At 37.5% G+C, this 23,784-nt stretch overlaps 1 protein-coding gene across 1 annotated transcript in view; it reads left to right on the forward strand.

The window, feature by feature from the left end:
• The window catches only part of LOC142455486 (disintegrin and metalloproteinase domain-containing protein 2-like), a 115,042-nt gene that overhangs the window by 56,346 nt on the left and 34,912 nt on the right, over positions 1 to 23,784 (forward strand). The window contains exons 7-13 of the mRNA XM_075557218.1: positions 232 to 303; positions 682 to 848; positions 3,990 to 4,071; positions 10,293 to 10,429; positions 14,913 to 15,093; positions 22,848 to 22,946; positions 23,058 to 23,250. Of these exons, the coding sequence (XP_075413333.1) occupies positions 232 to 303; positions 682 to 848; positions 3,990 to 4,071; positions 10,293 to 10,429; positions 14,913 to 15,093; positions 22,848 to 22,946; positions 23,058 to 23,250 (931 nt within the window). The remainder of the gene's footprint in view (positions 1 to 231; positions 304 to 681; positions 849 to 3,989; positions 4,072 to 10,292; positions 10,430 to 14,912; positions 15,094 to 22,847; positions 22,947 to 23,057; positions 23,251 to 23,784) is intronic.

Consider the following 23,784-nt stretch of genomic DNA (forward strand, 5'->3'; position numbering starts at 1 on the left):
AGTTATTATTAATTAATAAATTGAATAAATTGGTATGTAGTTATTTTTTATATTGTGATTTCCCACTGTTTTGCATTATATAATTTTCTAACTAATAAAATAATGAGTTTAAGAGCTACTATTTGGGTAGCTTAATCAATATTCTGTTTGACAGTACTAAATTTTATATCTGAGAAGGGCAATAATTAAATAATAAATTTACTTAAATCTAAAATGCAATATCTTTTTCAGTATAATCACATGGGTGCTGATTCAGGTGTTGTCACCGAGAAGATGTTCGAGTTGATCGGACTGGCCAACGCAGTAAGTCTTTGCTTCTTAATGCTTTTCACTTGTTTGCCGCACTGTAACAGTCACTATAGTTTATTTTATGACATTCATGAACTTGAGGAAATTTGTAAAACTGAAATATAATACCAGGTATTAAATTAAGTTGCATTATCTTAATGATATAAAGCATTTAGCACAATATTGGCTTAAGTGCAATCATTTAAAAATTTTTAAGATAATTTGTATTCTCTGTGGTACATTTAAACTAATTAAGATGCTCTAAAAACTCAGGCTAACCTATAGCCTAGAGGCTAAATATTTTTATCAACATAATGTTCATATTTAAGTATATTTCCAAAACTCCATAAATCACAATGGTTCAACATATTTTTCATATATGTTCTATTTTAGATGTTTACTTCATTTAATGTTACAATAATTCTCTCTTCACTTGAGTTTTGGATAGATGAAAATAAAATTTCCACTGCTGGAGGTGCCAATGATATCTTACACAGGTTTTTAATATGGAAACAATCTTTCCTTGTTTTGCGACCACATGATGTGGCATTTTTTCTTCTGTAAGTACAATATCTGGGAATGCTTACTAAAGAAAGCATTTATCTCTTTGCTGGTGTCTGATTGGTGATCATCTTGGCGAATGTATATCATGTGCATTTGTTTTCTGAAGTATAGCAGTGTGAATATTATTTTTTTCAAAATAGTTTCATGAAGGATGATTGATGTAGTTTTTTATAGTCTGCTCACTCTGAATCTTGTACCATATGTTCCTAGCTACTTAAAAAACTAGAAAAATCTATCTGAAGAAATACTCTTGAATTCTATTTTTACAATTCTGGGTTGAGTCAGAGTTTACAGCCAATTAAATTTCATTAATTCAACTAATTTTCAACAACTTATAACAATCATCTTTGCTTCACATTATTTGTAATTCTTAATATAGTGGCTCTATTGCTGACTCTTCCCTGGGTTCCTTATCGCCATTGGTCCTTTCTGGCAGTTTTTGGCCATCTGAGCTTTGTATCTAGCCTCAGAGAGTCCATTATTCTTAAGAGTACGTTCCTCAGGAGTCTTATTGTTCATGTCATAGGCTTGCTTGTTGTTTGGCTGCAAGATGATCATGGGGCAGAGTGGGGGTTTGGTTTCAGGTCCAAAGGGGTGTTAAAGGCCACAGCCTCAGGGCTTCCACCAGTCACTGACAGACCATGTAAGTCTGGTCTTTATATGATTTTCAATTATTTTACATATCTTCCTATTACCAATATCCAGGCTGTATATTTTTATGTGTTCGTATACTATATGAAAGAACCTTGGTGGCATAGTGGTACATGAGCTGGGCTGCTAACCAGAAGGTCGGCAGTACAAAGGCAAACGTATCTGCCGCTCCATGGGAGAAAGGTGAAGCTTTCTGCTCCTGTGAAAATGTATGACCTTGGGAACCCAAAGCAGCAATTGTACTCTGACGTACAGGGATACCCTGAGTGAGAATTTACTTTATGGCAGTGAGTTTGTTTTTATTTGGTATACTATACATATAACACAAGGGCGAGTGAAAATATATGTGTGTATATAGATATATCCATATTGATGACAAAAATACAGCAAAAAGTATGGTGACTATGTATTTAAGGCATAAATATATGGGATTATTCCATAATAAAATGGATTTATTTTATAAATGAATTTTATGAGAATAGTTCTGCAACCAGTAGGTAGCTACAAACAAGTTCTCCCAATTATTAATTTTTCTTAGTATCCTTCAGGTGTCAACAACAACAGCAAGTAAGATACTTTTGTGGCATGGAAAAACAATTTTGAGGTCAGATTTAATATAAAAATATTTATAAAATTGAACTGGACACCTTCCTGAAACATTGAAGCTTTGCAATAAATTTATGAGAATGCACTGCCATAAAACACAGTACTTTCTAGATGGGTGACATATTTTAAGGATGAATGAGGAGACCTGGAGGAGGTGGGGAAAGGAAAATAAAAGGATGAATATAAGGAAGAAAAGGGGAGTGGGGGCATGGGGCACTAATCCACCCAAGGGGAGGGTACTGTTTATATCTCTGCAGGGAAAGTGGGACCAGACTTCAACCCAGTGCCGCAAGGTGTGAATGCAATATCCTGGCGTGGAGTAGGGAACCAGTGGAGAGGTCTGGGAGGCAGGCCCCAGCACCAAAAATTAAGTGGATTCCTGCACCTCCCCCCAAAAGAATTTGTTTCAAAGGATGACATTGATTCTGCAGCTCCGGGAGATGGACATATCTGATCAGAGCACACGGGAGCAGATGAAGGGGCAGGAGGAGAGAGTGAAACACAGCCTGGCCCAACAGGCCATGAGGATGATGTTCCTGAGTAGAGCAGCCAGTCCACAGAGAGAACAACATGGCTGGCCCTACTATGAGACATGATGCCCCTCAGTGACTAAGGGCGATACAGGGGACAGCACCGGAGACACAGTGTGGGAATTGCACCTGACCTGATCCCACCACACCGAGGCAAAGCACTGGGGGAGTGCAGCGGAACAGCAAGGGAATGGAGTGTCAAGGTCCCCAGGGAATGCTGAAAACATGGTGCCCCAACAGACCGGACTGGAAAACACTCCTAAGGGCCAACAAACGATCCTTGAACTAACTACAAGCTTTGCTTTTGTGAAGAAAAAAATGAACTCAAGGCAAAGAGGTCATCTGAAGAAGCACAGTGGCTGTGTTTTGGATTCCAGAGCGATCATCTTGATATATTTTTTCCAAAAAACACAATAATCATAGAAGCTTATTATGAAAAAGTTTTAAGAAAATTGCAAACTGCATCAGTGAGAAAAAGGACGGACAGCAAATTTTCACCAAGGAATTTTATTTCCCATCACGATAATGCACCTGCTTATTTTTCAAGGATAGCGAGTCCTTTGAGAATATCATTGGATAACCTTACCCTACCTATCCTACAAGTCTGTTTGTGCCCCTTCAGATTTCTTGTTCTTAAACCTCACTGAACACATGGAAGTGTTATGATTTCAGTACCCGAAGGATGCCCAAACTGACAATTTAGTGTGATGGACAGCAAATAATTCTTAAATGAAATGTCAGTGCCTTAGAAGTGCAGATACCTAGATGGAGGCTATATTGATAAACAACTACTTCACATTTGGATACTTTTGTTTACTGAAGGTTTCTATGGTTTTGTACTAGTGCTTTTTTTGACTTACTCTTCTCTATGTGTGTGCGTGTTGCACATGTTATTCTTCTTATTACCGTTCCTACAATAAGCCATACATTCATAAAGTTCTGGCTGGATAATGCTACATGATTACAGAGATAATTTAACAGATAGGGGCCATCTATTGATTTATCATCTGCATTTCCATAGGTTTCTAATTTTAAAGGCTTTTATTATCATTTTGAATTTATATATTTAACTGTAACAATATACAGAAAATTAATCTTCATTGTTTCAAGGTTCTTATGAAAGCATACTTCCTGATTTTATTTTTTAAATCTATTATAGCATTTCAAAAGAAACAGCATTTCTTTCACTCCCTATTCTTTGCCTATATTATTATTATGTGGAATTATATTTTATATTACTATAAATATGCAGTTTCTTAAATCATCTTGGGATATTCTGTTGTAATTGTGCTTGGTTTAAAAACTTTGATGATTCTGATTTTTCTTTCCCTTTCTTTTTTTCTACTTAAGTTATAGAGAACACATAAATTATATTGGTGCAACCTTCCAAGGGAAGATGTGTGACAGAAGCTATGGAGGAAGTGTCCTTATGGTATGGTGTAACGTGCTAGGCAAAGATTTCGAGAGAAGGATATATATATATTAATAGATGATAGTTTATTATTTCCAAATATTGTATTTCTTTGCATTATGAAGCTAGAGATCTTTCCCCTTGCTAACCATGGAAACATAAGTTCTTTATAAATTCAAAACACAAAATCACTTATGATTTTCCCCTCATAGGCTCAACACATCGCTTTCTTCTGTTGTTAGGTGCCATCGAGCAGGCTCCGACTCACAGCAGCACTGTGTACAACGGACAAAACCCTGTGCCGTCTTGAGCCATGCGTGCCACGGCTGTTTTTCATCTTTGAGGCCATTGGCTAGCTTGCCCATCAATTTGGGGGACTTCCTTTTGTCACTGTCCCTCTACTTTATGTGGCATGATTACTTCTGTGGGTGCTCATCTCTGAGATTATGTCCAAAGGACATGAGACGAAGTCTCACCACCCGTGCTTCCACGAGCATCTGGCTGGCTTTGTCCCAAGTCGGAGTTATGGGTTTGTTTAGCAGTCGTGGAACTTTCAATGTTCTTCTCTGGAATAATGATTCAAAGGCATAGATTCTTTTTCAGTCTTCCTTATTCAGCATCCAGTTTTCAGGTGCATAGAAGGAAACTGACAATTCCCTGACTTAAGAGGGGCACACCTTAGTCCTCAATGCAAACTCCTTCATTGTCAACACTTTTTAAAGGTTTTGTGAAGATATATTTACCCAGTGAAATGCTTAGTTTTATCTCCTGACTGTGGCTTCCAGGAACATTGATTGTGGCTCTAGGAAAGCTGAAATCCTTGAAAACTTCAGTCTTGTATCCCATTTATCATCATGATACTTACTGATCTAGCTGTGAGGATTTGGAGACTCTACACTGACTTGTGATGCACACTGAGTTGTGATGCAATCTGACCTGCATCAAGAAGTGTTTAAATTCTCCACACTTTCAGCAAGCACAGTTGGGTTCTCTGCAGATTTTTGGTTAATAAGAATCAGAATATCCCATTCTTCTTCATATAAAATGCTTCTTTAACTATTTACTTAGCACACAGATTGAAGAAGTATGGTGAGAGGCAACAACCCTTATGTAAACCTTTCCTGATTTTAAACCATGTAATATCTATCCCCTGTTCTGTTTGTACAAGTACATCTTGATTCATGTACAAATTCCACATGAGTAGAATGAAGTATTATGGGATGTCCAGTCTTCACAAGGCGATCAATAGTTTCTTATGATCCCCACAAGTGAATGCCTTGGCATGCCAATAAAATACAAATCACCATCTCGCTGGTACTCTCTTCTTTTAGGCAAGAGTCATCCGACATCAGCAATGTTGTCTTGTGTTTCATGTCCTCTTCTGAGCCCAGCCTGAACTTCTGGCTCCCTTTCAAAGTACTGCTGCAGTCATTGTTAAGAGATCGTCAGCAAATTTCCTTATTTATGACATCAGTGATACTGTTCTATAATTTCCATATTCTCTTGGGTCACATTCACATGGAATGGGTACTAATATGTATCTCGTTCAACCAGTGGCTAACTGTCTTCCAAATATACTGGCATAGACAAGTGAGTGCTTCCAGTACTTCTTCAGATTGTTGAAACATTTCAATAATATTGAAACGACTAGGTGTTCGATAAATTCCAGCAGCTTTGTGTTTTTGTAATATTTTTAGTTCAGTTTGAAATCCTTCCTTCAGCACCATTGATCCATGTTCATGAGCTACCTATTAAACTGGTTTAATGTTGACTAGTTCCTTATGGTATAGTGACTCTGGGGATTCCTCCACTTTCCTTTGATGTTTTCTGTGCCATTTAGTATTTTGCCCTTACAATCTTCCATTGTCTCTTCCCACAAATGTAGTCAATTTGATTTCTGTATAAGAAATCTGGATAAGTCTATGTTTGTAGGCATTTTTTTGTTACTTAAAAGGTACAGCAATGAACAAGTTATCGTGCAATTTCCAGCTTTATTTCTACTACCAACTATGTATTTTCCAATTACTATTTCTTTCTCTTTGTTTCCAACTTTTGCATTGCAATCATCAATAATTATTAATTCATCTTGGTTGCATGTTTGATCATTTCATACTGAAGTCGTTGGTATAATTTGTCAATTATTCACCACTAGCTTTTGTGGTTGGTGCATACATTTGAATAATAGTTATATTGATTGGATTTCCTTGAAGGGGGAGATATATAAACCTATCGCAGTCAACATTGTACTTCATGATTGATTTTGTGATGTTCCTTTTGACAATGAATGCCACACCATTCTTCATGATTTATTCCCAGCATAGTAGGTAATTTGATTTTCTGATTCAGAATGGACAATCCCAGTGTATTTCAGCTTACTAATGCCTGGAATATTGATATTTCTGGATTTTATTTTGATTTTGAAGACTTCCATTTTTCCTAGATTCTGTTCTGTTCACTAGCAGATTTTAAAAAAATCATTTTATTGGGGCCCCTTCCAACTCTTATCACAATCCACACATACATCCATTGTGTCAAGCACATTTGTACATAGTTTCCATCATCATTTTCAAAACATTCGCTTTCTACTTGAGCCCTTGGTATCAGCTCCTCATTTTCCTCCTTCCCCCCCTCCCTCCCTGATGGACTCTTGATAATTTACATTTTTTTCATGTCATACACTGACTTCTATCTCATTTCACCCACTTTTCTGTTGTACATCCCCCTGGGAGGGGGTTATATTAGGTCATTGCGATCAGTTCCTCCTTCTCCCCCCACCTTCCTCTTACTCTCCTGGGATCACTACTCTCATTAATGGTCCTGGGGAGTTTATCTGTCCTGGATTCCCTGTATTTTTAACTCTTATCTGTACCAGTGTACATGCTCTGGTGTAGACAGATTTGTAAGGTAGAATTGTGGTCATGATAGTGGGGGGTGGAAGAATTAAAGAACTAGAGGAAAGTTGTGTGTTTCATTGGTGCTATATGGCACCCTGACTGATTCTTCTCTTCCTGTGACCCTTCTGTAACGGGATGTCCAATTGTCTACAAATAGGCTTTGGGTCTCTACTTCGCACTTCCACTCATTCACAATGATATGATTTTTTGTTCTGGGTCTTTGATACCTGATCCCATCACCACCTTGTGATCATACAGGCTGGTGTGTGCTTCTTCCATCTGGGCTATGTTGCTTCTCAGCTAGATGGCTGCTTGTTTATCTTCAAGCTTTTAAGACCCCAAAAGATTCAGCTCCTTCTTACTCACATGTCAAATACACTCCAACCAGAAGGGCCCATCTTCTGGCAATATTCGGCTTCCATTTATTAGGACTTCACTATCTGATAATATTTCTGAGCTATGCATAAGGTTTATAGTGGCTACTTCTTCTAAACTGGGAAGTTGGTCCATTCTTAGTTTTCTGTACTTAATCTGGAAGATCGGCTGAAACTTCACTTTGGTGACCCTGATGTCATCTGAAATGCCAGTGACAGAGCTTCCAGCAACACACAACACCCCCCCCCCCAGTGTAGGGGATCTAATACACAAGATGTGGGAAAGGGCATATAGAAAGGGGAAGAAGGGGCATATAGAATGGAAAATGGCATATAGATGATAAATTAAAAAGGAACATATAAACTATATCAACAGTGAAAAATATAAAAGTAGCTATATGTTTTTAGTTAACCCACAATTCCTGGCAACTCCTTATACTAAAAGTGGAAACGCTCCATAAGGATTTTCTTTGGGAAGTCGTCAGACCTTTCTTCTTTATTGGACAGGCATTTCTCCTTCTGGGGAGAAGACAAGGTTTCTCCTCCCTTAAAGAGCAACATTCTGGGGGACTCACTGGGCAGTCCGCTACATCCTACATGGCTGCTACAAGTTGGAGTTGCTCATTGCCAGTGAATTTGAGTTTCACCTTCACATGTGCTTGGTCAGTTTTAACTGGCAACTTTTAGGAAAGTGTCTATTTCCAAACCACTTGAACCATCTGGGTTCCTTTCAAATATAAAATGTGCAGTAAAAATATTCTGAACCATATAAGGCAGTGGTTCTCAATCTTCTTAATGCCGTGACCCTTTCATATAGTTCCTCATGTTGTGGTGACCCCCCCAAACATAAAATTATTTTGTTATTACTTCATCACTGTACAGAAGGGAAAGTTGTGATTTGATGGCCACTCAGGACTTGCAGAGAGGCTAGAGTCCTGAATTGATGGTCTCACAAAGAAGCTACAGTCCAATCCATATCTCCCTGGGGTTATGGTAATACACAAATTTGCTCTCACTTTTCCACTACCATCTCCTTCCTATTGGACTGAATCAAAGCAAGTCAGAGAGTATAGAAACTCGGGTTTTATATAACCTAGACAGCTTGTGAGCTCTACCTGTTGTTAACTGTCGCCCAGTTGGTTCTGATTCATAGTGACCCCATCTTCAACAGAACTAAACACTGCCCAAGCCCATGCAGTCATCGCACTTGTCCATCTTCTTGAAGGCCTTCTTTTTCACTGCCCTTCCAATTTACCAAGCATGATGTCCTTTTCCAGGGACTGGCCTCTCCTGATTACATTCCCAAAGATGAAGTCTCGACACCCTCTTGTCTAAGGCATCTTCTAGCTAGGCTACTTCCAAGGTAGATTTGTCTGTTCCTGTGAAAGTCCATGGTTCTTCCAATATTCTTTCCAAACAGCAGGATTCGAAGACAACAATTCTCTTTCAGTCTTCATTATTCAGAATCCCACTTGCACATGCATTCGTGATGTGTGTCAGGCACATCTTAGACCTTATAGATTCACTCAATGCAGTGGGTCCTTTGATTTCATGACAACTGCCTCCATGAACATAGACTGTGGACTCAAGCAAAATGAAGCCCTTGAAAACTTCGATTGCGTCTCAATTTATTATGTTTAATTGGTCCAGTTATGAGGATTTTTGTTTTCTTTACATTGAATTTTAGTTCATATTGAAGGCTGCAGTCTTTGAGCTTCATCAGCAAGTGCTTCAAGTCTTCTTCACTGTCAGTAAGCAAGGTTGTGTTATTGCTGTTGTTAATAAACCTATATTCAATCCTGATATAGCATTCATTTCTATATTGCTGAGATTTGGGGATTATTTGCTCAGCCTGAAGATTGAATAAGTATGGTGGAGGATAAAGCCCTGAAACATGCCTCTCACAATTTTAAACCATGCAGGAGTCCATTTGTCTGCTGAAAGACTGTCACTTGATTCATGTACAGGTTCCGCATGAGAACAATTGACATGATCTGGAATTCACTTTCTGCACAATGGTATCCATAGTTTGTTGTGATCCACATAGTCTAATGCTTTTGAACAGTCAATAGAACACGCAAATATCTTTATGTATACTCTGCTTTCAGCTAAGATCCATCTGATATTAGAAAGAATATTCCTCATTCTATGCCCTCTTATGAATCTTGTTTGAACTTCTGGAAGTTCCCTGTCAATATCAATATACTGTTGTCACTGTTGTTGAATGACCATCAGCACAATTTTACTTGCATGTGATTTTAATATTAATATTACTCAATGGTTTCTGAATTATGTAGAATTACTTTTCTTTGAAATAGAAACGATCTGTATCTCTTCCTGTCAGTTGGCCAGGTAGCTTCTTCGCATAAGTGAGTGAGGGCTACTGACTGGATTTCCTTATATACATAAAGAAATTATCTTACCAAAGATAGCATTTCAATTTAAAGTTGATCTTGAAATATTTTTGTCATGGTAATTTAACACCATCCCTCCAGTTTCATTCTACTTTTCAAGGGGTCACCATGAGATGGAATGGACTAAAGGGCGCCTAATAACAACAACAAGATACATTTAACCATCTACACTGGTTATTTTTTTCCTTCATCTAATATAAAATAATCATCCTTTAGATCAGTGGTTCTCAACCTTCCTAATGCCACGACTCTTTAATGCAGTTCTTCATGTTATGGTGACCCCCCGCCCAACCATAAAATTATTTTCGCTGCTACTTCATCACTGTCGTTTTGTTATTGTTATGAATCAGGCGAACCGTGTGAAAGGACCGTTCCACCCCCAAAGTAGTCAGACCAACAGGTTGAGAACTGCTATTTTAGATTTCAGTACATTTTCAGATTTTATTTCTTAAGATAGATTATTGTATTAGGTTCCTCTATTGCATTCTCTTATTGAATTTTTAAGATAATCATGTTCTTCTCCAGGTAAATGTGTACTAGTGTATGTGCTTTATTTTCAGCACCCCAAAACCATAAGTTTGGAGTCACTTGCAGTTATTATGGTTCAACTTCTGAGCCTGAGTATGGGGATCTCTTATGACGACAAGAGCAAATGTCAGTGCCCGGGAGCTGTCTGCATAATGAGTCCAGAAGCAATGTAAGACGTTTGACTTTTAGATTCGTTATAAGCGCAGTTTTTATAAAGATAGTTTGTCTTCATTTAATTTGAACTAGCCTATTTGTTAAAATATTTAATAAAGGCAAAGTAGAAGCTGTGACCAGTGACTCCTGGATCAAAATATATATTCCAGTGCTCATGTCTATCTCAGTATCTGTTGTCAATACAAGTCACACTTGCTTTCCAATATGTAATCAAGCTATACCTTTAAACGATGCTTATTTACATATTATTGAAAGTCAGTGCATGTTTTGATAGGCCAAGTATATACTTATGATTAGTATGCAAGAATGATTTATTAGCAGAGGTGTATCTACATAAGTTATTTTTATTCTGGTCTGATCCACCCTGAAGTCTTGGCAGAGATCTTTTTCAGTCACCTTATTGTGCTTCAAAAATCTAGTCATCTTATTTGAGCTATTCTTGATCATTGATTACCCTTAGCTTATGCCATCAGATTTTACAGAAGTAGGATTGAAGGAAGGGGTTTAGGGAAAACATGATTTAAGTCAAGTACTAGACGCAGGGTGTAAATAATTACTTCCACTCTTTACTTTTCCGATGGCCAGTTCTGGAGCTCCCGCTGTTCTTCCAGATGCCCTATTTTCTACATCCAGCAGGAGTCCGTTTGCACAGCCATTTCCGAAGAATACTTACAATAAATTTATTATTCATTTATTTACATAATCTTTTTTTACAAAACCATTTTATTGAGAGCTATTACAGATATCATATCATCCCATAGTTCAATCACATCAAGTAGTATTGTACAATTTCAAAGCATTTTCTTTTTTTGAGCTCCTGATATCAGCTAGCTTTTACTGCTCCCCTCCTCTACTGTACCCTTCCCCACCCAGAAACTCTCATTCTATTTGTTGTCTCTATAGGTTCATCTATACTGGGTTTCATATACCCAGAACAGAAAACGATACAACAAAAATTCAAAAGGTTAGCCACAATAACAAAATAGAACAAAGGCAAACTCCAATTTGAAAACAACAACCAAAACACAGAAAATGTTGAAAACCAGATCAATCTCAATGTGTATCAGAGGGCTGGTCAAGGGACAAGATTTTAATCATTCAAGTTTCTTATTTCAAATTGCAATTTGAAAGAGAATACTTATTGTGAAATAGAGATACCCCAAAAGAGGTTATAGAAAAAATAATCTTTGGGAAACTATTGTGGAATTGAAACAAATTATCTGATGAGAACAGAGAAGGCCTTGGGAGGAGATGAAATAAAATGAGTCCAGGTATAATGTACTGTTCTTAAATGCTTTAGACTACTAAGATGTAGTAAAACTAAAAATATTCCTGTTAGATTAAATTAAAATTAGGGAATCTCTGACACATATGAATAAGAGATTCTCGATACAGACACCTTGGCATCTGTGGCAACTTCCACTGGGCGATTAGGACCTTGTTGAGTTGAGCATGAGCCCATAGCCTCATGACTCTGTTTCTGAAACACAATAGCTTTGTTGTGATTTGTGTATTTTCAGAATGAATGAGACTAAATATGTGGTGAAGTTATATCGGTTCTCCTTTTTTAGGTCTCATTTTGTTTTCTCCAAATTGTTCTCTGGATTTTTTTGCCTTTTGTTTTTGAAAGTTTCATTAACATACGTCATGGCGACTTTTATTTTTCAGTCTCTCCCCCTTGGGGCCTGTTAAATTTCTTGAATAGGCATCTTCTCATATTTCATAGTATTTGGAGAAAGGCATGGAGGCCACGTCTGACCTCTTCTGGCTACAGCAGAGCAAAAGAAAACCCATCCCCTCCTGTGATTTCTTTACAAGGGCAATGGAGCACTCAGAGACCACACTCATGATCACAGAGTTGACACAAGTGAAGGCCACCACATCGTAAGGATGTGGTCATTTGGTTTGCAGCTCTTCTCTCAGCCATATTGGCAAACCTCTCAGCTGAGAAGGAGTGGCTTCTCTCTTGGCTTTTGCCCTGCTTAGGCAAGTATTACAAAGTTCCTTAGCATTAACAAATGCTGAAAGGTAACCCCATTTGAAAGAAGTTTTTACCAAAGGCACTCAGTTTTATTCCTACCTTGGGCTGGGAAGCCCATGACTGGCTCTGTCTCATGGTCTCAGTAGGTGCTTTAGTTCTGTCTCATAAGTCACCAGGCTGCCGCTTCTGGTACCTCTATTGCCTCTACCACTCCAGGCAGCTATCTTGCATATACACTGCTGGTGGCTCTTCATTCTTGAGATTCTCTGTCTGTTTCTGAGATGTTATTTTATACCTGATGGAATAGCAAAATAGACCAATCCCAAATTAGAATCCTTTACACCTTATTTACATGCTCCCACCCAATGACTGGGTGAAATGTACATGGACTATAGATAAAAGAGCCATAGGAAATATTTTACTTCATCATATATTAGAATAGTGCTATTTATACTTTCTAATAGCATAAGTAGAAATTTTTTGTTGTTGTTTTGACTCATAGCGACCCATTTACAACAATGGAAGTAGTGTCAGGTCTTGTGACATCTTCACAATTGTTCTTATGTTTGACCCTGTGGGTGAAACCACTCCACCAAGCATGATGTCTTTCTCATGGCTCCAACCCATTGAGACCTTATGCACAACAGCACGAAACACGGCCCCGTTCTGTGCCATCCTGAAATTGTCCCGCTGCTTGAGCCTCAGTGATTTGACAAAAATTTTGATAATTGTAAGGTTCATGAGAAATACCAGATTACATCAAGATTCTTCTCCAGGATCATTAAACAAACCCAGACCAAACCTACCGCCATCATGTTGACTCTGACTCATAACGACCCTATAGGACAGAGCATCTTTCTCTCCTGAGTGAGTGCTGTGTCACTGGGCTACTTGGGCAACCAGAGCCATCAAAATACCATAAAGTTGATTCTGACTCATAATGACTCTTTAGGACAGAATATAAGTGCTCGTTCTGGTTTCTGAGGCTGCAGATCTTTATAGTCTCGGACAGCCTCACCTGCCGCTTTGTAATTAGCGGTCCAATGCTTAGCCTTTAGCACCACAAGGACTCAGAAGGTTCCTACTTACTGCATTGTAAATTATAAATGGTACAGACTATGGAAGACATTATTTTAGTGCTTACATTGTACTTTATTATTTCTACTTTCTCTATGAGATAATCAATAGATTTATCTTTTATCACATAAGCAGAAACAGAGGCAATACAGTTCAAATACATTTCACAAGTTTAAACACAACCAGGAAATGGCAGAGCCAGGATCTTAGCACACATATTTTGACTGCCTGTGGCATTTGCATTTGAAGATACTAATAGTATGCTTCTTAACGGTAAGCCTTTATGGGAAGGAAAATAAGGTTTTAGGGAATTTTAACTTAAATTGCCTATGAGATCAGCTCAAGAAGAAATATTGAGTTAAAGTATGGATTCGGGAGCCTGGAATATAGATGAAAAATCCAAATTAGAGAAGTCTCTGGGCTACAAGGATATTGATTATTTAATAACACAGAAGTATAAATGGTTGCCTGTGAACAGCTTTCGATCAAGAAAAGGAAAACCCAATATATATTTTTAAAGTCACATAGATTACACTATTTAGAGGTGAGAAAAGAAAAACAGTAGCAACAAATAAAGTGAGGATGGAAGAGTTTCTAAGATCGTAGTTAAAATAGAGGAGTGCTACCACAAACCAGTGGACGTTTTCATGACAATACACAGTCATTTACTTCCACTAACCAGTGGATGAGTCATCTCCAACTCAGGGGCAGCCCATGTGGCAGAGTAGAACTGTGATCCTTTGAGTTCTCGGGGACGTGGTTTTCGAAGTAGGTCTCCAAACTTTTCTTCCGAACCAGTTCTGGGTAGATTTTCAGCTCCAAGTTTTTCATTAGCTACCAAATTCAACTGTTGACACCAATGAACCCCCAAAACCCAGTGCCAGGGGGTCAATTCCAAATTAGTCACCCTAGAGAACTGAGTGGAACACGCAGCGGGCAGTGGTTCTCAACCTTCCTTATGCCGCGACCCTTTCATACAGTTCCTTATGTTGTGGGGGCCCCCAACCAAAAGCTATTTTCATTGCTGCCTCATAACTGTCTTTCTGCTACTCTTGTAAATTGGCGACTCTGTGAAAGGGTCATTCTGCCCCTCCCCCCAGGGGTCACGACCCACAGGTTGAGAACTGTTGGCTTAGAGTTTTTGTAGCTGTCAATCTCTACAGGAGCAGGCAGCCTCATGATGTTCCTGCAGAATGTCTGGGGTTTATGAATGTCAAACTTTGAGGTTATCAGCCCATTATGTAACCAGGGTACATTTTATTATACATTATTTTAGAGTAAACTTCTCATAGCCTCCAAATTTGACCCTATAAGTGAACATTTCTTCTGTTATGGGATATTTTCAAGTCAATCTGTTCTATGGGTAGGCAGTTTATAGAAAGAATTCTTACCAAAAATTTTAAGTCTGGCATATTTTCAGTCATTCCAGTGGTGTGAAGAGCTTTAGTAACTGCAGCATGGAAGATTTTGCACGTTTTTTTTCAAAGCCTACATCCCAGTGTCTTCAAAATCATCCACGTTTTGATCCATCCTACAAGACTGCGACTTGTGGAAATGGAGAAATAGAAGAAGGCGAGCAATGTGACTGTGGGTCTGCGGAGGTAATTGGAGGAATATGACATCTCAGAATTGTATAAATGTTAATTAAATATTATACTTTTACAGTGGTGTTATTCTTAATTTAGCAAATGCTATATTTTGTGAAGGATTTAGGAAAGCTTATTGTAACAAAAATATTATAACAAACTAATGAATTTATATATTGATATATGACACAATGATTTATAAATTGTTTGTATAGGTAATTTCCATGATTACATAAATATTTTTAACTGGATTTATCATCTAAGTATATTTATTAGTCCCAAGTATTTATTTTTAAGTGAGAATTATCAGTTATTTGGGAAAAATAGACATACATTTTTCACAAAGGACATATAAGTATATGAGATTTATATGTGGCTTTGACTGGTTTAATTCAGGTCTACATTTCAGAAAGAATGTTTGGGACCACACATAACCCTGCAGATCCAGAGTCTCTATGCATAGAAGTTACATAGCTGTATTTGAAGGGAGATGGAAGGTGCAGAAAGGAAGGGAATCCAATGAAGATAAACAGTGTTATAGTGAGTGGTATGGACATTAAAATAATCAGAAAACATGAATGCGTTTAGTGTTCCCTACTGCAATGGCCCAAACCATTTGTGTGTACCTTCCCAAACATGAAATGTGTTCTAGATATGAAGGTTGGTAAAGTGCATTTCACAAAATTACTGTAACAAGTTTCAGTTTGTTAGTTGTTGGTTGTTCCATAAAGAAATACAGATTTCCATTAAAAATCATTTGAACAGGGAGGGGGGAAAGGGGAGGGAGGGGAAAAAAAAGAGGACCTGATGCAAGGGGCTTAAGTGGAGAGCAAATGCCTTGAGAATGATTGGGGCAGGGAATGTATGGATGTGCTTTATACAATTGATGTATGTATATGTATGGATGGTGATAAGAGTTGTATGAGTCCCTCATAAAATGTAAAAAAAGAAAAGAGGAGAAAAAAATGATTAGGGCAAAGACTGTACAGATGTGCTTTATACAATTGATGTATGTATATGTATGAACTGTGATAAGAATTGTATGAGCCCCTAATAAATTGTTAAAATTTAAAAAAAAAAGTAAAAAAAATCATTTGAACAAAGTTAAGCTCTTATGTGTCAGGTAATTGAGCTCTAAGCCATTATGACCTAACTTTCCCCTCTGGAAATCTATGGGAAAGGCAATAGCAGCAGCATTTCTTAAACAGAATTGTCTGGAAATGTGGCGTATTCGGCATGCCATAGTAAGTTCCTTGCTATGAATTACATTAAGATTAATGAAATCCTCAATTAATTTTGTGTAACATGTTTTATTTTACTAAGAGTTTTTTAATTAAATATGCCTGTTAGATTTTGTCAAATGCCTTTCCTGTATTATTTGTTATGATTGTGTAGTTGCTTTTCTTTGTTTTATTTAAATCGTGGATTACATTAATTTTTTTTCTTTTTAAATTTATTTTTAACTGTTATAATTATTTTTCTAATGTTCAACCTTCTTTACATACATAGTATGAATCCAACTTGATTATGAAATATTATCATTATTTTTTACATTGATCAGGTTCTATTGGCCACGGTTTGTTGAGTAATTTTTCCTCTATGTTCATGGGTCATATCAGTCTGTAGTTTTCTATTCCAGTATGGTCTTTGCTTGGTTTGGGTAGCAGGGCTATGTTTACTTCAGAAACTGAATTCAAGAGTTTGTCATTCTTTCTGTATTGTGGAATAGTGTAAAATTTGCGTCAATTCGTTTTTGAATGCTTGGTAGATTTCTCCAGTGAAGCCATTGGGCCTGGAATTTTTTTAGGGGGCAGGGCTTTTTTAATGACATGATATATTTATTCTTATGCAAATTATACATTGAGATGTTCTACATCAATGTATATTAATTTAGGCAAATAGTGAAGTTATAGAAATGTATTCATTTTTATAGGTTTGCTTTTAGTTTCTTAACTATTTGATTAGGATATAATCCAGATATCATCCAAGTCAATAGTTAAACACACTAAGATGTGTTGCACAGTCACCAACACAACCAGCCTCAGAACATTGTCTTCCTTCTTGTAGTTCTTGTCATTAGCTTCCTGTTACTCCCAAACTCCCCTTCTCTATCCCCCAGGAACCTTCACTCTAGTTATGTCTATATAGATTCACCCATCCTGGGCCTCTATAGCAAAAAGCATAGAATGATGTATAACAGAAAATCAGGAAGGCTACCAATAATAACAAAATACAACAGAGATAAACCCCAATTTGAAAGAAAATATTAAAATCCCTTTATCTCTTATATTGTCCTAAATGTCATCCTCTTGTATTCTCTTTCTGCTATATCCAGAGCTTCTTTTTCTGTGTATTTCATTGGATTGGTATGATCTTCAATTGTTAGCTTTGTTTATCAGACTTTTGTTCATTATTGCTGTTGACTGTTGCTTGCCCGGCATAGCAGTGTAGCGGTGTAGGCTCTGGGTTACGTAGGGGCGGAGTTGGCTCTGTGGGTTACAGTAGAGAGATTTAATAGGGGCTGAAAATTGTACGTTGGGGCAAGAGTGATAGAGTTGGGTGTTTAGTAAGAGTGTGGATGGGAGCAAGAGGGCAGGGTTTAAGTGATATTAATAGGAGGTGATCTGGCTAAATAGAATAATATTTAATAAACTGAAAAGGGATTTTAAGAGCTGCGTTAGTGCATGTTGATTTATGTGAAAGTGTTTCTCATTGGGAAAGGGAATGGGGTCATAAGGTAGTAGTGGGTAAGGTAGGTGGAGAATATAACCTAGTGCACAGGTCAGACAGTACTCGATACACATGAACTTCAGCACAAGAGAAGCAGTCAAATTAAAGAAGTAAGGCTAAGCTGAGTGGCAAACGAGACAAAGTCATATGCCTTTTTGTGTGTGTAACTAGTTCTAGAGCTGAAAGTCCTAGACCTCTTGATTGAAGATCACTCGTCTGTGTCTCGGTTGGTTTCTTCCCTCAGAATGGGGCTCGTGCCCTATTGTAGCCTTAGAAACAGAACTATGGTGGGCTTAGCTTTCCCATCTGCTCTCAGTGGAATCTGAGTGTGTCCTTAGGTTTTATTTTTTTTGTTTTAAAAAAATCATTTTATTGGAGGCTCATACAATTCTTATCACAATCCATACATACATCCAGTGTGTCAAGAACATATGTACATTTGTTGCCATCATCATTCTCAAAACATTTGCCTTTTACTTGAGCCCTTAATATCTGCTGCTCATTTTCCCCTTCTCTGCCCACTCCCTCTACCTCATGAACCCTTCATAATTCATAACTTATTATTATTTTTTCATATATTATACTGTCCGATGTCTCTCCCCACCACCTTCTCTGCTGTCCCTCCCCTAGGGAGGATGCTGTACGTAGATTCTTGTAATCCATTCCCCCTTTCTACCCCACATTCTCTCCACTCTCCAGGCATCACCACTCTCACCACTGCTCTTGAAGGAGTCATCTGTCCTGGATTCCCTGTGTTTCCAATTGCTATCTATACCTATGTACATCCTCTGGTCTGGCCAGATTTGTAAAGTAGAAGAAAGTTATATGTTTCATCATTGCTACCCTGTACCCTGACTGGTTCATCTCCTCCCCACAACCCTTCAGTAAGGGGTGTCCGGTTGGCTACCACTGGGCTTTGAGTCTCCACTCTGAACTCACCCACATTTTCAATGATATGATGTTTTTGCTCCTTGATGCTTGATACCAGATCCCTTTGGCACCTCGTGGTCACACAGGCTGGTGTGTTTCTTCCATGTGGGCTTTGTTGCTTCTGAGCTAGATGGCCACTTGATTATCTTAAAGTCTTTAAGATCCCAGACACTATATCTTTTGATAGCTGGGCACCATTCGCTTTCTTCACCACATTTGCTTATGCACACGTTTGTCTTCATTGATCATATCAGGGAGGTGGGCACCCATTGATATGATTTTTAGTTCTTTCATGTCTGATAAGTGGTCCTTTCTGCACCTTGTGGTCACACAGGCTGGTGTGCTTCTCCTATGTGTGCTTTGATGCTTCTCAGCTAGATGGCCGCTTATTTATTTTTAAGTCTCTAAGACCCCAGATGCTATATATTTTGATAGCCGGGCACCACTAGCTTTCTTCACCACATTAGCTTATGGACACATTTTTCATCAGCAATCGTGTCGGGAAGGTGTGCATCCTGGAATGCCAATTTAATAGAACAAAGTGTTCTTGTATTGAGTAAGTGCTTGAGTGGGGGCCCAATGTCCATCTGCTGCCTTAATACTAAACCTATAAATATATGCACATAGATGTTTCCCCACACTCATATCAATATATTTACATATGTACATTCCAGTCTTTGGACCTCCTGAGGTTCTAAAGTCTACAGTGATCAGGCCATTAAAAAATAGAAGAATTGTGAAAGGCTGCAGTACACAAGAATCAAGGTATGTGTCTGCTTTGAGTTAGGGCCACAAAGATCTCAGAATCCTTATTTCCCAGCCCAGGGGCCACTCCCTCAATGTGCCCACTGGAAATACTCAGAATCCCTCAGAGGGGACACTCTAGGGCAGGGCTTGGTTTCCTATTTTTCTTTGGGGAAAAAGTACATGCTAAGTGTTTGGCCCACCTACTCTTGTGCAATAGTGATGAGAGTGTTGTAGTCACATATCTGTGTGAGAGGTTTACAGTATGCATTGAACCACAGATTCATTTACAGCAAAATAAGTAGAATGTGGAGGTCAGGACCCGAAAGCCTTCTCCTGACTTGGGGGGAAGCTGGATCCCCAAGGAGCATGTGTATGAGAAGCTTGTGAATTCTGGCCTCAAGAAAGGAGTGGTGGGTGTGTCTGCTTAAGCAATGTCACCCCATGGTGCTGCGCTTTCAGAAGGAGTGTCCTGATGAGTTCTAGGGTCACTTACCAACGCACTATATAATCTAGGGGAGAGTGCAGGAGGCAGATGAAAGTGTCCCTATAACCTAGAGTCCCTGGTTTGGCTGCTGTTTGTTTCTAGGCCCACCTAGAGCTCATTGGTTGGTGTAGACACTAAGTTCCTACAAGAAGGTGAGCTTCTCTGGGAGAAAAGAGGCGAGGAGAGCCGCATATTTGAGGGGGGGGGGGAGGCCGTGTATTGTGAGGAAATTCAGATCCACGTCATGCAATCCGCCATCCACACAGGGCTTCCTTGGACAGTGAGGCAGGAGTCAGAGAGCACAAAATGGGAAGGGGCTTCTGACCAGGAGGAGGTCAGCATAAGCAGAGCCTTGCGTGCCTGGCAGTTGCTGGGAAAAGGAAGCCAGAAAGACTCGCTGTTTTGCCAGACTGGATTCTCAAGGGGGAAGTGGAGTTTTCAAAAAAAACAACATCCAACTTGGAACTCAAAGGTTTCAGGTCTGTACCCTCTCTCCCAGGGCACAGGTCCCCTACTATTGAATTCTCACCAGGAGCAGCAGGGGTTCCAGAGGCTGCTCCTGTCTGGAGGCCATCTTTTCAGGCATTCCCTAAGCTTTCACATTTGTTGGCGTACAGTCCTCCAAAGCATTGTGTTATCATTTTTATCTTAGTTGCTTCTGTTGTGATTCTCCCTATTAATTTCTTATTCATGATATTTTCTTTTGTTCAATTTTGCTATTGGTTTGTCGACTTTCTGAATCATTTCAAAGAACCAACTTCTTGTTGATTTTTTAATATTGTTTTTCTGTTCAATGACTCATGTATTTCAGCTCTCATCGTTATTGTGTATTTACTTCTGGTGGCCGAAAGTTTATTTTGCTGCTCTTGTTTTAATTGTTGAAAATTTGGGGTCAAGATGTTGATTTTTTTTCTTGTTTATTGTTTTATGTCTGCATTTATTGTTATGAATTTCCCGCTAAGTAATGATTTTGCTGTACCCTAAAGATTTTGGTATGCTGTTGTTAAATTCTCATTTAATTCAAGGACTTCTCAATGTTCATTTCATTTTTCTTCAGTTATCCCAGTAGTTTTTAAAAAGGGCTTTGTTCAATTTTTATGCATTTCATTTTTCCCCTTTGATCATCCTCTTGATGATTTTAATTTCATAGCATGGTGATCTGTGATCTGAGGAAGGAATTGTAATATTTATTCTTTTTAGTTTGTAATATTTCAAATTTTTATTAGGGATTTCAAATTTTATATTTTTATTAGGGCTTGTTTTGTGGGCTAATATATGGTCTAATCCGGAGATTGTTCCATGTGAACTGGATGTATACTGAGTTGCCATTAGGTGGAGTGTTCTATGTATGTCTAAAACATCAAGTTGATTGATTGTGTTCTTTAGTTCTTCTATGTCTTTATAGAACTTCTTTACAATTCTGTCCTCTTTGTGAGTACTGTATTGCTATCTCCTACTCTTATTGTAATATCTATTTCTCTCTTTAAGAGTTTGATTAATCTGAGTATTTCATGTGTACATAAATATTTTCATAGTTATGTCTTCTTTTTCAATTGTCCCTTTAATCATTACTTAATACATGTTTGTGCCTCTTATTACAGATTTTTGCTTTGAAGTGAAATTTTCAGATATTTATTTTGCAAGTCCTACTTATTACCATTACCTTGATATATTTTTCTATATAACTTTTGTGTAATTTGTTTATATATTTTCCACAGTAAACCCTTTCCAAAGTCCTTGGAATTTGAAAAAGGTTAAGATATATATTTGTGTACATGTATGTGAATATATAGCCTTTTCAGTGTTCTTAATTTTTCCCCAAATGACCTTAATTTTTATGTTATCTTTTTAGCCCTCATACTAAAATAACTTAAAACATATTTATTGTATATAGATGAATTATACCATAAAGCATAAAATAATAAAATGCAACTAAAAGTGAAATTTTCATTCTTGATCAGAAATAGTATTATCTCCCTACTCTTGATAATTAATCAAAAATGAAGTAAGCCTCCAACATACCAGAGAAAGTATGGACTTGCTAAAATAGGGTACATTAAAAAGAATCAAGTAGTAATGATTTGCTTTATTGGAAATTTTGATCCATACCTTCTCCATATTTTATGTCATTTACTTAGAGATATTGTTTTATATCTTTGTATTCGTGTGAAAATAATATCTTGTCGTGTTTCTTAAAAGATAATACATTAAATTATATTGCATTTAGCAATTTCGACACAGAATTTTCAGTGATATTAGTTACATTTTTCAATGTGTTGATATATATATACTGATTGCTATGTTTCAAGTACTCTAGGTAACCAATTCTCTTTTACCTTCTGAAATATTCTAGGCAACCAATCCTCTTTAAATTTCTCAAATTTACCTAGAGTGATGGTTGACCTTGTGGTCCCACATAGTGTTCCTGTGTGTGTGTGTGTGTGTGTGCACGCTTTAGTAGAATTTACTAGAATACCATAACCACAGGTAGTATCCTTGACTTTATGTGCCAATATGTTATTTCACATAAAGCTGACATCAGAGATAGTTCTTGTTCAGTTTAAACAGTGTATCTGTCTCTTAAATGTCTTGGCTGTAATAGACTTCAGGATTTCAGAAAATCCTACTACTGACATAGCCAGATATATAGCTATATTTACTCGAGTTTAAGAATGTTAAGAATGCTTGGCATAGCAAACAGTGTACATTACCTTTTTTTAATCAGTGAGTGAATAATGAATTTTGGTTCTTAAGATATTAAACATGGAAGTTGAGCATCTGTTTGCATATTATAGAATATATCTTTCTCACTTAAATGTATGTATCTAAAGTAAATACAAACTTGAAAGGATTTCCCAGTACATCATTTGTCTTTCAGTCGTGTGCTGATGGGCTAGGGATTTGCTGCAATCCTCAAAGATGTACTCTGACTGATACTTCCGTATGTGGAAGAGGAGACTGCTGTAGTAACTGCCAAGTAAGACTTCTTTCATTTATATATAATCCACCTTTAGAAAAGTTACCAATCTTGTCCTACTTAGAGTTTCACAACCTGCGTTATTCAGTGTCATTTGCTTTACCTCATCAGTTTAAGGCAAAAGGAGAAGTGTGCAGGGCCTCTGTAGATGACTGTGATCTCACTGAATATTGCAATGGAACGTCTTCAGAATGTCAGGAAGACTTGTATGTACAGAATGGACATCGATGTGAGAATACATGGATCTGCCTGAATGGAAGATGCATGAATGGATCAAAACAATGTACCATGATATTTGGTGACGGTATTTATTCTGATTTGGTATCTATACATATTTTCCTAAATATTAAAAATAGCAATATATATTAATATTGATTTTAATATATTAATGTTGGTTTATTTTAAAATATCTGATATAAATATTTTGAAGGGTTATGAAAAAGAAATACTGTGAAAAAGAAAACATGTATTAGTAAATCCCGAATTAATTTTACAAAATATTAAAATAGGAAAGTTTCAAAACCTGGGGTTAAAATATAGGATTTTATATTAAGTGGATTGTAAGTGTAAGTATGCATATGGATATAATTTAAATTACACATAGAAGCCACAACTCACATGCACAATTCCCTTGAGAATTATAATGTGGACTAAGGAAAATCTCCAAGATGAATCTTGAAATATCAGAAATTGTATGTACATCCAAATTAATATATTGAAAAATGACTGGCCTCCTAGAATTCAAAGATGAAAACCACAGTTCAGAATGTACATAATTTTTTCCTGAAGGTGGGAGCAAGACCATTCATTGTCATCTATACCTATAGCAGAAGAATGA

This window comes from Tenrec ecaudatus, chromosome 8 (assembly GCF_050624435.1).
Source record: "Tenrec ecaudatus isolate mTenEca1 chromosome 8, mTenEca1.hap1, whole genome shotgun sequence".
In the NCBI taxonomy this organism is placed as follows: Eukaryota; Metazoa; Chordata; class Mammalia; order Afrosoricida; family Tenrecidae; genus Tenrec; species Tenrec ecaudatus.